The sequence below is a fragment of the Caretta caretta genome, chromosome 12 (assembly GCF_965140235.1).
Source record: "Caretta caretta isolate rCarCar2 chromosome 12, rCarCar1.hap1, whole genome shotgun sequence".
In the NCBI taxonomy this organism is placed as follows: Eukaryota; Metazoa; Chordata; order Testudines; family Cheloniidae; genus Caretta; species Caretta caretta.
In genome coordinates, this window is record NC_134217.1 from 38,473,068 (window position 1) to 38,490,232 (window position 17,165).

General features: G+C 41.0%; 1 protein-coding gene across 4 annotated transcripts in view; it reads left to right on the forward strand.

Moving 5' to 3' along the window:
- BANP (BTG3 associated nuclear protein) overlaps window positions 1-17,165 on the forward strand; it is a 275,918-nt gene that overhangs the window by 55,057 nt on the left and 203,696 nt on the right. For all 4 annotated transcript variants that reach the window (XM_075118461.1, XM_048816312.2, XM_048816313.2 and 1 more), the window contains one exon: window positions 4,446-4,645. In XM_075118461.1, coding sequence (XP_074974562.1) covers window positions 4,446-4,645 — 200 coding nt within the window. The remainder of the gene's footprint in view (window positions 1-4,445; window positions 4,646-17,165) is intronic.

The following is a 17,165-nucleotide window of genomic DNA, read 5'->3' on the forward strand; positions in this document are numbered from 1 at the left end:
TCAGAAGATCAGATACATGCAATTGCTTTTCTTTGGGGGAAAAAGTACGTTAAAAACAGAGGATGGAAAATAAAATATTAACAGTATATTTAAATGTGAACTGGGAGGGAGGGCGGCTGGTTACCCTTTTTGGAAATGTTTTAGAATTATTATTATTTTAATTATTTATCATTATTTGTATGACTACAGTGCTATGAGTTATGGATCAGGACCCCAGTGTACGAGGCAGAAAAAACACAGGAAAATAAAAAGGGTTTACAATCTAGGTGGTGGTGTCCGTAGTGATTGAGAAAGCAGGTAGCGGGGAGGCCTTGGGGGGGAAGGGGGAGAAGAACTCATTTTAGCTATGTTGAGCTTGAGCTGATTGATAGATATCCTTAAGGAGATCAGAGAGAGAGAGGCCTGGATTCTAGCTGAGACAGATCTGGAGTAGAGAGGTAGATCTGTGAGTCATCAGCATAGAAATGTTAGTTGAATTTGTTTTGTGCGGATGAGATCACCCAGAGATGAGGTGCAGAGGGAAAAGAGAAGGGGACAAGTACGGAGTTCTGTGGATCCCACATGGAAAGCTGTAGAGGGGGATGAGGAAGACCCTCCTAAGGACACAGTGAAGAAGTGATTTGAGGTAGGAAGAGAACCATGAGTGGAAGTCAAAGAAGCCAAGTGAGGACAAGATTTCAAGAATATGTGCATGGTTGACGTGTTGAAAGCAGCTGTGACAGGTCAAGGAGATGAAGATGAAATACTGATTTGAGCTTTAACTCGGAATATATCATTAAAGACTTTGGCGAGAAAAGTTTCAGTGGCACGCAAGGAACAAAAGCCAGATTGGAGAGGGTCTAAAATGGAACTGGAGCGGAACTTCAGACAGTGATTGTAAACAGCACATTCAGGGATCTTAGAGTTGAAAGGGAGAAAGGAAGTGGGGTAGTAAAGGGAAAGGCAAGCTGGGTCATGGGTGGGAGTTTTTAAGATGGGAGAGACTGAATACTGCTTGTTTGTATGGGGAAAGAGCCAGAGGAGAGTGAGAGGTGAATGAGAAGAATAAAGGAGGGGATGAGAGTAGGCATGAAGAAGATGGGATGGGATGAGATGAGGTCACTGGGATTAGGGGAGGAGAGAAGATGAGAACCTTCTGCCTCCCTGACAGGAGAAAAGGAGAGAATTGTAGGCGGGGAAGGAAAGGCAAGCTATGGGGGAGGGGGAAAGTCTCATCAGATTTTGTCAGTTTTCTCTTGGAAGAAATTGGTGTGTGTTTTATTGGTAGTTAGCACAAACACTCATATGGCTTAAAAGCTGGAGGATTGCTAAGTACCTCATTATCTTCCAGAGCCAAATCAGCTCGGTTACCTTTTAAAAACTCTTTTAAAATTATAGTTTTCTTTGAATCAGGCCAGCCACATTTGACTTGATTTCCCTGTGCTCACAGACCTTCCCCATCTCTCCCACATATGTTTCTTATTGGTCGTGAGTATTGGTAATGTTTCAGTCTTGAGCACCAACAAACACGTAGATAATATTCTGCTGCTACACAGATTGGTGTATATAGTCTTACCTTCTTAAGATTGCCCTAGAATCTGTGAAGATCAGACAAGTCTTCCCAAATTAAGAGTGCAAGCTGGTCAGCAGCATTATCAAACAGTTCTATACTGCTCATTTTATACAATGTTTTCTGTAAGCTAGGCTAGCTGTGTAAATTTAATTTTAGATGGAGGCCACTAGGTGGCATGCTGGCTGTTTCTTAAAGTCAATTCAAGGCATATGTATTATCACTAGGGTTGTCAGTTAATTGCAGTTAACTCACGCTATTAACTCAAAAAATTAATTGCAATTAAAAAAATTAATCACTATTAATCACTATTTTAATCACACTGTTAAACAATAGAATACTAATTGAAATTTATTAAATATTTTGAATGTTTTTCTACATTTTCAAATATATTTATTTCAATTACAACACAGAATACGAAGTGTACAGTGCTCACTTTATATTATTTTAATTACAAATACTTGCATTGTAAAAATGATAAACAGAAGAAATAGTATTTTTTCAGTTCACCTCATACAAGTTTCAACTGTTTATTGTGAAGGTGCAATTTACAAACGTAGATTTTTTGTTTGTTATGTAACTGCACTCAAAAACAAAACGATGTAAAACTTTAGAGCTTACAAGTCCGCTCAGTCCTACTTTTTGTTCAGCCAATTGCTAGGGCAAACAAGTTTGTTTACATTTACAGGAGATAATGCTGCCTGCTTCTTATTTACAATGACACCTGAAACTGAGAACAGGCATTTGCACTTTTGTAGCCGACATTGCAAGGTAATTACGTGCCAGATAGCTAGACATTCGTATGCCCCTTCATGCTTTGGCCACCGTTCCGGAGGACATGCTTCCATGGTGATGACGCACGTTAAAAAAATACTACGTTAATTAAATTTGTGACTGAACTCCTTGGGGAAGAATTGTATGTCCCCTGCTCTGGGTTTTACCCGCATTCTGAAATATATTTCGTGTTATAACAGTCTCGGATGATGACCCAGCATGTTGTTCGTTTTAAGAACACTTACAGTGCAGATCTGACAAAATTCAAAGAAGGTATTAATGTGAGATTTCTAAAGATAGCTACAGCACTCAACCCAAGGTTTAAGAATCTGAAGTGCCTTCCAAAATCTAAGAGGGATGAGGTGTGGAGCATGCTTTCAGAAGTGCTCCAGAAAGTGCTTCAGTAGTGCTCCAGAAACTACAGAACCCGAATCACCAAAAAAGAAAATCAGCCTTCTGCTGATGGCATCTGACTTAGATGATGAAAATGAATATGCATTGGTTTGCACTGCTTTTGATTGTTATTGAGCAGAACCCATCATTAGCATGGACGCATATCCTCTGGAATGGTGGTTGAAGCATGAAGGGACAGATGAATCTGGCCTGTAAATATCTTGCAACCAGACATGCCAAACCCACGAAAAAAATGCAGAAATTGGGCTTGTGTTTGGCTTAATTGGCTTGTGAGTTGCTTGTTGGCCAGTTTTTCACTTGTAGCTTGTTGCTTCTTTTTTTTTGATCGGCTCCCGGCAAGCAGGGGCAAGGGGGCAGGTAAGGAGGGGAGAGAGTTAGGGGTGCATAGTGGGCCCACCACAGTCCCAGACTGCATGCTGGGGGAATCTAGTCACATAGAGTGTTGAGGTTCTTAGGGATTGGCTTGTTTTGGCCTTGTTTTGAAATGGGATTAGCTTGATTTTTGACTTATTATGAATGTTGGGGTGCTTATTTACCACATGAAAGTTGGCAACTGTGCATTGCAACGCCAACTACAGCAATGCCATGCGAATGCCTGTTCTCACTTTCAGGTGGCATAGTAAGCAAGAGGTGGGCAGCATTATCTCCCGCACACGTAAATAAACTTGTTTGTCTGAGCGATTGGCTGAACAAGACGTCGGACTGAGTGGACTTGTAGGCTCTAAAGTTTGATATTGTTTTATTTTTGAATGCAGTTATTATTTTGTGCATAATTCTACGTTTGTAAGTTCAACTTTTCTGATAAATAGATTGTACTACAGTACTTGCATTAAGTGAAATGAAAAAGGCTATTTCTTTTATTTTTACAGTCTAACTATTTATAATAAAAAATAAATATAATGTGAGCACTGTACACTTTGTATTCTGTGTTGAAATTGAAATCAATATATTTAAAAATGTCGTAAACTTCCAAAAATATTTAAATAAATGGTATTCTATTATTGTGTAACAGTGTGATTAATTGTGATTAATTTTTTTAATTGTGCGATTAATTTTTTTAATCGCTTGACAGCCCTAATTATCACTGTTTAATTACATAATTTCCTCCAGAAAAATCTTGCAGAATATGCCTTTCAAAAATGGATATATTTGCTTAGGAAAACAGATCTTGTTTCTTTCTTTGCATATGTCCAAGTTAGCTGTTTGATATAGAATTAAAGTTAGCTACACTTGTTGCCTTTGAGGTTATGTTATTTGTTTTAATGTATTGATATGATCATTCTACACATTTGTAAGCAGCTAACTTTATCTTTTTGGGGAGATCTTATCATACTTACCCATTCGTGTGTTGAAGCATGTTTATAATCTTTTCTTTTTTATGCATGAGAGCGAGCAAAATGTTTTGGCTTGTCATCTTAAACTTTGGTGTGGCAGGTGAAGTCACCTTAATAAGATGATTAGGTAAAAAATTGTTCAGTTTGGAAGCTGTTGGCTTCTAAATGAAGAATTACAGGAAGTCTATGAATGGTAATAATGCTGCTGGATTTCATCAGTTTTAAGGATGGTCAAATTTTGTGACTAGAAAGGTTGATAGTGTCCCTTGAATTGTTTGCCAATCATATTTAGGTGGCTCTTGCTATACGTATGTTCCTTAAGATAAATTTGTAAGTTTCTAAAAATGGCTCTTTTTGCCTTCTCTCCTCCTCAGTCGTTCCTGTATTCCATTAACCAGACAATATGCCTACGACTGGATAGCATTGAGGCAAAGCTGCTGGCACTAGAGGCTACCTGCAAATCGTTGGAAGAGAAATTGGACCTCGTCATGAACAAACAGCATAGCCCTATCCAAGTCCCCATGGTGGCGGGTTCTCCCCTTGGTGCTACACAGACGTGCAATAAAGTGCGATGGTAAGAAAAGAACAGGCCAGTCATCAATAAACCAATGTACCTTTTCAATACTATCCCAAATCCATCTCTCTGGCAATACCAAGCTCTGCAGCTTTATGTATACCTGTCAGGAGCTTGGCATTTTGGTTAGAATGTAGAATTAATTCATCTTGAAGGCAATTGCTGTGCCAGTTCATGACGTTACTTCTGTTTAGACTGAGACTAAACATATCACATTGGTACATGAATGGCTTGGAACTATTTCCACATTTCATTTTGATTTAGACCAGACTGATTGATTCATCCTTCCTTTGGAAAAGTCGCATCAAATATTAGATGGGTTTTTTAAGCTTTTATTTCCTTTATTTTATATTAAAATGTCTAGTTAATGTGTTTATTGATTGTTTAGGCCATATCATTCTAATCACATCTCATTTTACTTTTATCTACTACAGATTAAACAGAATTGCTTAGTTACATGTGGCTGTTCCCTAAAAGTTCTCAGGAGAATAATATCTAGTGTTTATTTCTCAGATAGAATCATAGAGGTTAGAGATGGAAAATACCTATTAAATCATCTGATCCATTTCACTGCAAATGCAGACTTGACCTACAGTATATTGACTTGTGCATTGTCCAGTATGGTTTTAAATGTCTGAAGCATTGGTAGTCCACCCCTTCACTTTGAGGATTAGTCCAGTCTAATAGATTTGACTGTCAAAGGGTTTTGTGTAATGATGAGCCTAATTTTTCCCCATTCATAATTTCATTCAGTTTTCCTAGATATGCTCCCATAAATAATTTGACCTAAATAATTAATCTCTATCCTTGTTTACAACTTTGTAATATTTATAGAGTGTTTTCATAGTCCATCTCCTCCTTGGTCAATTTGTAGCCAAGATAAACATATTTAACTTTGCTTTCATAAGTCAATTTTTCCAGCCTCTGATCGTTTTCATTACTCTTCTCTGAACTCCGACTAGTTTGTGAATATTTTTCTGACCCATGGTACTCAGAAATAAACACTATGTTCTCGGTGCACTAAAGCATTATATAAAAAAGCTATTACCGCCTTGCTTCATACTGTGAGGCCCATGAATGTACAGGTTAAAAAAACAACAACTTTGTCCTTCTTTTACTGTCATGTTGAACTGCAAATTCTGTCCAATTTTCTGGCCACTGTCATGTCTGGTTCCCCTTCAGCATTACTACTTTATAAATAAATATGTCTTTCAGCTTATATTTCCCCCAAGATACACGCTTCCATTTTTGCATTTCTGGCCTGAGGGGTGTTTGCAGCTCACATCAATTTAGTAACGGCAAACAGTTCATTAACATGTTGTTTACACCCTCTCTCAGGTTGTTAATGAAGTGGCTAAACCAGACTGGACGAAATACTGATACCTTAAAAAACCCCCATAGATTCAGATATTTTACAGACAGAAGGAACCATTACAATCATGTGATCATTCTTACTTACTGCATAACACAAGCCATATAATTCTGCCCAGTAATTCCTGCATTCATTGAGCCCAGTAACTTGTGGTGGAAGTAGAGTATATATTTTAGAAAGACATCCAGTCTTGATTTAAAGACTTCAAATGATGGATACCAGTTCCTTGGTAAACTGTTTCAATGGTTCAAATGCATCTTTATTTCTAGTTTGAATTTGTCTAGGCTTCAACTTCAACTTTAATCTACTACTGGATAGCCTGCTGGTCACACGCAGCCCAACTGACTACTTTGGGAGCAGTTGAGAGCCCAGTACTTTTGAAAACAGGCCGCTTATTTAGGTACCTAACTATGAAGTTTGGAATCTAACTTTAGGCACCCTTTTAAAAAAATTTTGGCCTCTGCTGCTTTACTGGCGATAGAAGTTACTCATAGGGGATCCATAATTGTCAGGATTATTCTTTCTTTGAAACAGGTACCTCATAATTGTCTATGATCTTAAGAAATAATTGTCAGCAATAGGTAATTCCCTTAATAACTAAGCTGCATTTATCAGACTGTGGTCTTGTATGACAGGTGCTGAAATGTTGTATGTTAAAACATTTCAAGTATCCCGTCACCTACCCTTTATCTTTATCTATTGTTACAGGGACTTCCTTTCTTATTATTCAAACTATGTATATACATGTTTCTGTTAAATACAGATTTTTTTAGAAAGAAATTCAGGGTCCTGTATATAATTTAAAACTGTCCCCTTATAATGGGCTTTATACACAAAGCATACATTTAAAAGATTTATTCACAAGTATGTGACCTGGTTAGGAACCTATTGATGGATATCCAGTGAGCATTATCCTTCATCAGTAGGTTTTTCTAATTATACTGTTTTAATTCTCTAATGAATTTAGTGTTCAACCTGAGGCTGCGTTCTCTCTGTAAGGCCATGCATGTCTGCTGTAGGCATTCCTATGAAGTTTAGCAGTTAATCTCTCACTTTAGGATTTCAGATTTTTGTGTCTGTTTTTCTGGTAGTCTGAAAACTTTTTAGGTGATGAGGCCCCTGCCACCCTGCTTCACATATACTTTTCAGAATTATAACTGTGAACTAAATGATCTTAAATACTTTGTGCATTTGTTATTAAATATCAGAGAAAGTGGATTCCGAATCCAATGATTTCCAGTTAGTGTGTGGCTAACTAAAAGCTAATAGCTTCTTCGCTGCTCAGGGGAGTAGGTAGGGGGAAGAGATACTTGGTATAGCTGTGTCTGAGTGTGTTTAAAGCATTCAGTTTGGTTTTTCTATTTTGTAGAATTACTTTTGTCCTTTGATTTTAATTAAAGATAGTTAGCATAATACCCTACAAACAGAAGCATTCCCTCCATTAATTATTTTAATGAAATATGAGTGACAGGTATAGTACATCAACTTAAAAAAGTTTAAAATTTTTGACAGCAAGTAATGAATGTTTAGGAACATCTTCAGCTTTGTTGTTAAGAAAACATTGACTTTCCCTGAAATTCAGTTCAATTTCTGGGCTATGTAACCAAAAAGAAAAATAGGAGTATATTCTCAAAGGACACATGTATTTAACTTACAGATCATTTCTGCTTTAACAAATCTTCTGGAGAGTAGGTGAAGAGCTGTCAGCTAAATACCAGAGACTCATTCACTTGGAAAGGATCCAGACCTGGTTCTGAGTCAGCCCAGCTTTGTTAATGGCTGGCTCAGTTTCACTGTGATAGGATGTATCACTAAAGACCCTATCTCTCATCTCAAAGAAACTGGTTCCACTTGTTGATTATTTCTAATTAAAAACCTGCATTCACTGTTCTGTTGTAGGATTCTCTCTTTATGTTCTCCCCCTCCTTAAAACACAGGTGGCGGTGGAGAACTTCCAACTTCAGTTGGTATTTCAGACACAGATTTACAGATTCTACACCTGAATGAGATCCTTCAACCCCTGTCTCCTCCTGCCATTACAGTAATACCAGTTCCTCCATTGTAATAAAACCATTGTGTGCCGATAGAAGAGCTATGTCAACCAGATGGTGTTACATTTCACAACAATATCTTAGTTGTGTGCCAGCAACACAGACTTTCCCTTTTCCCCCCAGTAAATTCTTTAAGGTTATGATATCTCCTCTTTCCCCTCAAAGCAACTTTGAATGTTGTTTATGTATTTTATTTGGTGATTAGCTGCTTGTATTAATGTGATACAGATTTGCCAAAATCAAGGTTCATTTGTTACAATATTATATAGTAGAGTGTATAAATTATAAATTCACACATCAATTTTATTGCTCTATGATGTTTTGCTATTTTAAAATACTTGTTATATAAATTCGTTCCCTAAGGTATGTCGGTTTCAAGTGAGTCTAGGCCATCTTGTAATGAGAACAAGGGTGACTTGGACATGAGCTATTTTTTTTTCCTGAGTCATCTTGTGGTGGCATCTGACAACTATAGTGAAGCAGCAGAGTTCATAGCTAAGCATCCTAGATCAGGCCATCCTAGATTATGATTTGGAATGTCATACTACCTGCTTCTGCTGCAGAGACCAGAACAAAATTACACAAGGCTTGTTTATAAGATTGAGTGATATAGTATAATCTGGCTATGCAACTGATGTTTTATAGAGCCAGGAGTCTCACTTATGTAAAAATTGGCAGCTTGAAGCTCAACTTTCTATTGTTTTCCCTTGTAAGCTGAACATGCTGATTTATTGGGATAACTCATGCTTTCCTCCTTTTTTTTTTAATGCCAATGTGTAGTTTCCAAGTTTTTAAAATTCTCATTAGGGAAATGAAGCAGAAGTTTCAAGGAGATTTGTAATAAATCACGGACCTCACTACATTATTAGCTTTCAGAGCAGAAATTTGTTGCATTCTGAATCTGATTTCTATCTTTATTAAGTAGAACTTTTCCAACATTCTTTCTTGGTTTTATTTTTTTGTTTTGTTATTCTTGAAGACTTGCTGACACCTCTTGGGAAAACTACAAAATATTGAAAAATGACTATTTCATGTGCTTTTGATGTTTTCACTAAATACATTGCATAAAAACTGAAGTCTTGTTCCCACAGTTGCTCTGTTCCTCTTGACTCCCACCTGATGACACACCAACTAACTGCAGTGCAGATGGATTTGATGTTACTCTAAAAGATTATAATCTTGGGTAGCAAACAAGCTGCATGAACAGGTGGAGTCTTGAGAAACAAAAAAGATTAATCTTCAGAACACTTAGTAGAAAGGAGCAGATAAAGAAGTCACTGAAAATCTGACACATGAGGAATTCTTTCTAAGCAGAATGTTACTGAGTTTTCCATGAGATGTTGGTAGGTTTTTAAAAAGGGACTTAAAGACAGTAAATACATACAAATAAGGCTTGCAATCATTAAAACTTAATAAAAAAGACTTAGAAAATATTTTCTTAATGCTTAGTGACTGCTGTTTAAAAATATGTGGTTTTCAACCTTATCTATGAAGCCAGGAATTTGATGGTTCCATAATATTACTGTTAATATGAATTAAACCCCCCCCCCCCATTTTTTTTTTTCAAAATTAGTGGAATTCTAATAGAAATAGAAAGATGTTCTTAGGCTGTAAACAGAATTGTGTTTAACTGTATAGAGCCTTAAAATAGCCAAGAACAGTACTACAGTAATGTAATAAATATCTTATTAGTAGGAGAATGTGTATTGTTTTGGTTTTCTGAGTCTTGTCTTGTCTGACGTCATTCAGCCTCTCACTCATTCTGTCCAGAATCTGACTGGCTCTCTGTCTCTGCCTTCATCATTTTTCCATAGTATGGCCATCAGCAATCCCTTACTTTTGAGGTAACATGCAACCAAAACTTTCATTAGCTCCCATAAGATTTTGGAGAATTTAAGGTAGTTCCTTCAGTTTGCTGTAGTGCAACACTTGATATCACTTAAACAGAAAGCTGCAAACTTGGAGCATGTTCAGACAGAAGAGAGGTGGTTCATAGATTTACAAACTAAATATACGGACCTGATAGTGCAATGAAACTCATGTTTGTATATCTTTTAAAACATGTTCCCTGGAAAAATTCAACCTAGATACAGCATTTTTTTTTTTTGGTTATCACCCTGGTGTTACCCAGTTTTTTCAACTGGACTAATCTAGGTAAAAGCTGTTCAAATGAATGGCTTCCAATCATACAGTGAAAAAAATCAGCCCATAGCTAATTGTAGTTTACCAAGATTTCCTTCTCTTTAAACTGTTACAAAGATGCTGTTCACACTGTAAAACTGAAGTTATATATTACTTTATCCTAGATCATAATGAAAACTGGTATTTGCCACTAACTTGCTACCAACACCTCTTCCCAAACCTCAAAGTGTCCAGTCGGTAGATTAGATTGCCCAGCATGTGAGATTGAGCTCTTTGAGTTGGTCAACCCTGTTGCTGTGCACTTGGATGAGAAGTGGAGGAAGTTCTCTGTTCTCTTTGTGGTGGTGGTGGTGAGTCTGATTTGTACCTGGAATTTGGCACACATGTAGACTGGGTGTGGTTGATTCTTTATCATAGGGGCTTCTCGTTAATTGGTTAACTATGCCGACCCCTGATTAAAACTGTAAGGTTGTTATATTTTTCTGTACAGAACATGGACTGCAAGGCTAAATGCATTGCGCACCATTGTCAAAAGATCTCGAGTGACACCCATGAATAGGAAGATTTGCTCATGTTGACAAGGGAAAGGGGGTGGTGTCACCTTTTAAAAATGGAATTATTCTCCATAGTCTCTCCTCCAGCATACTATGTAGGTAGCGTCTGTGAACTTAATTTTTTTTGTTTCCAAAAAGCAGTGTTTGTAGCATTTGACTAAGGTTGCTAAATAGAAAACAAAAACGGCATGACACAGTTCCACCACTAGGTGGGATATGCAAACTTGTTTTTATTTTTATATGAGGTGTTGTTTGTCCTCTAATCAAGTAAAATCTGTCAACAGGGTGGGTTAGGTTTTGATTCATAGGATTTATTCTTCTAGTATGTATCTCCAGTGTGCCAACTGGAATGCCTTTTGGCTTTGGATGTCCCCAGTTCAAGGAGTTCAAGAACTATATTTCTGGACAAATGTTTCTTTTTGTTTTCAAGTTGTTTTGCATTCCAGTGATATGGAACATTAAAAGTTAAGAGAAAGGTTAATTTAAATGGATTTGCAAAGCATTGCAGCAAGAAAACAGAATTAGAGTACAGTTGTAATTCAGGAATATGATAAAAGAATGTAAGATAAATTGCTGCATCGAAGGTCTTTAAGAAAAAACAAAACACGGGGGGGGGAAAAATCCAGTCTATAGAAACAGAATCTACAACTAGAATCCTAGGGAAAAAAGTAATTAAACTATATATAATATGAAAAAAATATATTTTCTATCAACTACAATAGGAGTAACTAGCCTTACACACATGCTTATGTGCTTTGCTGGACTGGCGCCAGTAGAATCAGTGAACTAAGAAATGCAGCTCCCGGACCTCTGCAGTTCTCTGTCAACAAAACTGGTGTACAAACAAAGCTATTTTAACTTAATTGCGATGGGCCCAAATCTGTAGCTCCAGCCTACACAGAGTTCCTTTTAAAAATGAGTGGGATTTTTACATGAAAATCAGCTCCTGAAACGGCATGATTGTTCAACCCTCATGTGAACATTTCTTAATCACACAAGTCATCCCACTGATGTTAATGCATGGGAAAAGATTGGTTGATTGGGTCTATGATCTGCGCTGAACAAAATCTATCATGTTCATTTTAGGTCTGTTTGCAAAATGGGGGAATAAAACCAGTATTGCAAAATGGAAAAGGACTATCTTCAGTGTGAAAAAATAGATCTCCAAGTTTCCAGAATGTTACAAAAATAAAATGGGAAAAACCTTCAAAACTATATGGAGAATGTCTTGTTCTTGTAAGATAAATTGTATTTTTCATAACGAAGTACACCTTAAAATAATTTTCATATTAAAAAAAATTAAACCTTTAAAAAATACAGTGCAATTTAGACTGGTGAAGGTTAGTAGCATTATTCAGATGACTTTGAAAGAGAAGGAAGTTAGTGATTATGTCCTTAGAATTGCAGCTGTTCCTTGGAGGAGTTTAGTGTATATTTGTTTCTGTGATATTCCATGCCAGGGGAAATACTGTGGCTCCTAATAAAGGGATGGATGAAAATCCAAAGACACTGCAGTAGTAGCACAGTCATTCTTTGGAAGGTGATCGCATATTTGACAGTGCTGTTGGAATGTAAGGAAGGACTATTTTAATTTAATCTTTTTGAAGCTGGTTAACATATCAAAGACTGGAGTGCTGAGAGTAGTCAAGTTGTGTATCTTTCCCCATATCCATGTCACCCAGAATAGTAGAATTTTAGTTTCTCTTGGATTCAGTCTGAATGAATTCTTGGTCTAGTTAGTAAACTTCCTCATTTGTCACACGAACACTTCAGAGACATGTATGAAAAGTTTGATGTTGATTCTTCTTTTGGTGGATCATGGAGTTACTGATTTATATCGATTACCTACCTTGCTGGCCAAGCCACGCTGTGTGTCATGTGTGTGTATTCGTGCTCCAGACGAGGTGGACCTGTATCATTCTTTGTACTTAGATGCAGCACAATTCTGCACTGAAAACCTTTTAGACCAATTCTTCTGTTTGGTTTTTGATATTTTATCATTCGTGCTAGTTTAAGATGCACAGAAGCACTCTCCTAAACTAGAGTTAGATCCTGATTCTGAATATTAGAGCTGGATACAGGTACTTCTGAATTTAACCTTTTCCATTTCCTTTATTTTAGGTATATGAAGTCTTCATAAATTCAGACTCAGTTTTTGTGTTATGAATTGTTGAACAAATACTGAAATGCTGTGTGCTTTATCATGAGTGTAGATTGCACTTCCTCGAGTGATTGCTCATGTTGATTCCAACTAGGTGTTTGCGCGCCACAGGCACAATCGCCGGAAGGTTTTTCCCCAGCGGTATCTGTCCGGTCGGCTGTGGAGTCCTCTGGAGTTGCCCCTTCATGGCGATGTATATAGGTCCCTGCTGACCCTTCGCCTCTTCAGTTCCTTTTGCCACCAGTGACGGTAGGTAATTGGAACAGCTCCTCTCTTGCTAACAGCCAGCGATCCCATAGTGGACTTTTTCTCATTACCTGTAAATAGTTAAAAATCTTAGTGTATTAGTTCAAATAGTCTTAGTTAGTTTAGACAAGTTTCGGTTGGGGTGTTCCGCCCCACGTTTCCCTTCCTGGGGACCGGGGCATGCCTTGGTCTCAGGGTTTCAGACCATGCGGGTCCTATCTCTGAAGCCTATGCCAAAGGGAGACCCACACGACTCCTGTCTGAAGTGCTTGAGGGAAGCTCATCAAACGGATAAGTGTAAGATCTGCAGAGACTTCTGACCCAGGACCAAGAAGGAGAGGGACTTTAGGCTGAAACTATTCCTCATGGAATCAGCCCTTTGTCCCCAGCCGGCACAGGCGACGTCCAACCCCAGGCCCAGCACTTCAGTGCGGAGTGTGGTCAACGACACCCACTATCACTTCACAATCCTCCCCTTTGGCCTCTCGGCAGCTCCTCGGGTGTTCACCAAGTGCATAGTGGTCATGGCAGCCTTCCTGCGGAAGTGGCAAGTGCAAGTATTCCCGTATCTAGACGACTGGCTAATCAAGGGTCGCTCCCGGGCCCAAGTGGAGGACCACATGAGCCTGGTGCGGATGACATTCTACAGACATGGCCTCATTCTGAACATGGAAAAGTCAACCATAACTCCCACTCAGAGGATAGAGTTCATCGGAGCTCTCCTAGACTCCGGTCAGGCCGGGGCATTCCTCCCAGAAGCTCGCTTCCTCACCATGGGTGCCATCATAGAGATTTCTCAGAAGATTCCCCACTACTACAGTGTGAAACTGCCTGAAACTGCTCGGACGTATGCCTACTTGCATATATGTGGTCCAGCATGGCAGGCTGCGACTCCGTGCCCTTCCGTCTTGGCTAGCTAGGTGTACAGGCCAAACTGAGATCGCCTAGACAAATTGGTCACATTCACTCCTCCAGTCCCTCCGGTGGCGGCTCGACCCACAAGCAGTATGTGTGGGAATACCCTTCTCCAGGCGTCAACCATCGCTGTCCCTAGTCACAGATGTGTCAGCGATGGGATGGGGGGCACACCTAGGAAGACTCAGGACCCAAGGTCTCTGGTCCCAGGCAGAACTTTTGCTGCACGTCAATGTCAGGGAGCTACATGTGGTTCGCCTTGCTTGCCAGATGTTTCGAACTTATCTACAGGGCAGATGTGTATTGGTATTGATGGACAATACCATAGCAGTGTTCTATATAAACAGACAGAGTGTGCTTACTCCTCTCTCCTGTGTCAGGAAGCCCTCAAGCTTTGGGACTTCTGCATTGCCCACTCCATACATTTGGAGGAATTGTACCTTCCGGGCTTGCAGAACAAACTGGCCAGTCACCTCAACAGGTCCTTTCATGGCTACGAGTGGTCCCTCCACCCAGATGTCGCAATCAACATCTTCCAAAGGTGGGATTTCCCAGATAGACCTGTTCATGACACGGTGCAACAGGAAGTGTCAACAGTTCTGTTGCTTCCTGAATCATAACCTGGGCTTGCTCAGAGATGCCTTTCTTCTCCCTTGGAAGGGGCACCTGCTGTATACATTCCCGCCCTTCCTGCTCATTCACAAGGTCCTGCTGAAGGTCTGATGAGAGGGAGCATCAATAATCTTGATAGCATCAGCATGGTCACGTCAGCACTGGTTCACAACGCTTCTAGACCTGTCAGACACACCTATGACTCGGCCCCTGGTCCTGGTCTTGATGCTGCAGGACCATGGCTGCCTCCAACATCCCAATCTAGAGTCTCTCCACCTCACAACAGTGAAACTCCATGGCTGAATCCATTAGAGCTTGTATGCTCAGACTCAGGCTATGTCTACACTTCCGCAGTAAGTCGACCTATGCTATGCAACTCCAGCTACGTGAATAACTTAGCTTAGGTCGAGTTACCCGCGGGGTCTACACTGCAGGGGGTCGACGGAGAAACTTGGCACCGGTCCTGTGACCGATCGGCGGAATGGGATCACCGCTCACCCTCCCGCTGGCACCTGTCACTGAGACGCGAATGCCCTCAATCAGGGAGATTTTACCGAAGATTGGCCCGCTCTGACTCCTGGTTCCCCTCTAGATCTCGGTACAGGTCAAGCAGTGTAAGGCATAGATTGCCGGTCTGTCGACGCAGATCTGCTGAATTCTGAAGATCCCCAGGGTTCTGCAGGAGGAACTCGTCCCAATCGGACAGATTGGCGTCGAGGCACAGCAGCTGGCACTGCACTGAGGAGGGCCACCAGGCCAGCTGGTTATGGTCACTCCACAGCGATCACTCTGTGTATGACTCTGGTGCTGATCAGGAGTCCCTGGTTGCAGGACAGGCCCCAGCACCAGTGGTACTGTCGACCTCATTGGCACCGCACCTGACCCCGTGGCCTCTGGGCCAATGGCCGGCAGCGTGGTACCCCTGGAATCCTTGGGGGTTCACCCAGCCTTCCGAGGCCACCCGGTCAGTGGAGGGGGCCTCAGATAAGCCATCGGCTGCAGCATCCTGCCCTCCTCTGGAGGTGGAGGCCCCACATGGGAAGACCTAGGGGAGCAGCCAGTTGGACCACCAGGGGATGTGGTGGATTCCTCGGTGCTGGCTTCATCCACCTCATCGCCGGATAAACCGATTATGGGTCCCCCACATCCAGTTGTGCAAGATGACGCCAAGGCTCATCAGGAGCTTTTGAAGAGGGTTGCCTCTAACCTGGGGCTCCAAGCAGTCGTCGGACTCACTGTTCGACGTTCTTTGCTCCATGGCACCTGCTAGAGTAGCTTAACCCCTACACGAGGGGGTATCGAAAATAATTAATGCCCTATGGAAAACCCCCTCCTTGCTACTACCCATCTCAAAAAGGGGTGAGTGCAAAAATTTTGTGCCAGCTAAAGGCCATGAGTATCTTTATACTCGTCCAGCCCCAAACTCCCTCGTAGTTGAGGCCATTAACCAGAGGGAGAAGCAGGGTCAACCGAGGCCACACCCAAGAAGAAAGACTCGAAGAGACTGGACCTGTTTGAGTGAAAAATGTATTTGTCTTCCAGCCTTCAGTGGTGAGTGACCAACACCAAGCCCTCCTTGGCCGCTATGACTACAATATGTGGCAGTCTATTGCCAAATTCAAGGTCTCACTGCCTGAAGGGTCCAAGAAGGAATTCTGGGCGATTCTTGAAGAGGGCACGGCTGCTGCAAGAGCGACCCTCCCAGCAGCCCTGGACGCAGCAGACTCCATGGCTCACACCTCCAGACTCCAGGGCCTCGGCCATCTCCATGCGAAGGGCGTCCTGGCTGCTCCTTTCGGGTCTGTCAACAGAGGCTCAGCAATTGATGCAAGACCTCCCTTTCGATGGCCAGGCCCTATTTGCAAGCAGATGGACAGTAAACTGCATGGCCTTAAGGACTCCCGCACTACCCTGTAAACTCTGAGGCTGTATGTTCCCAGTCCAGCCCGTAAGCGGTTCAAACCGCAGCAATCTCAGGGACAAAAGAGTCAACCCTGCCAGGAGCCCCCCCTCTCCCCCAAAGAAGAATAGGAGCTACAAGCGCCAGCTGAGATACCTGCCTCCTCTCTCTGCCCAGTTGGGCTTGACCCGCAATAAACAATGGGGCAAGCAAGCGTTTTGAGGGTGTGCTTGAGGGCGACCTACCAGACTTTACTCTGGATCCGTCTGTCCCGCTGTTCTCCAACCACCTTTTCTTTTCTTTTTTCTTCCCTGCATGGACAGCTATAACTTCAGACTGCTGGGTCCTCAATACTGTGATAGAGGGTTATACCCTACAGTTTACTTCTACCCACCCTTCCCACCCCCCTTTCCCATCCCTCTTCAGGGACCCTTCTCACAAGAGTCTCCTTGCACAGGAGGTAAAGGGGTTGCTGCAATTGGGTGCGGTGGAAGAAGTTCCTCTCCAGTACAGGAACAAGGGGTTCTGTTCCCGGTACTACTTAATCCCAAAGTCCAAGGGCGGTCT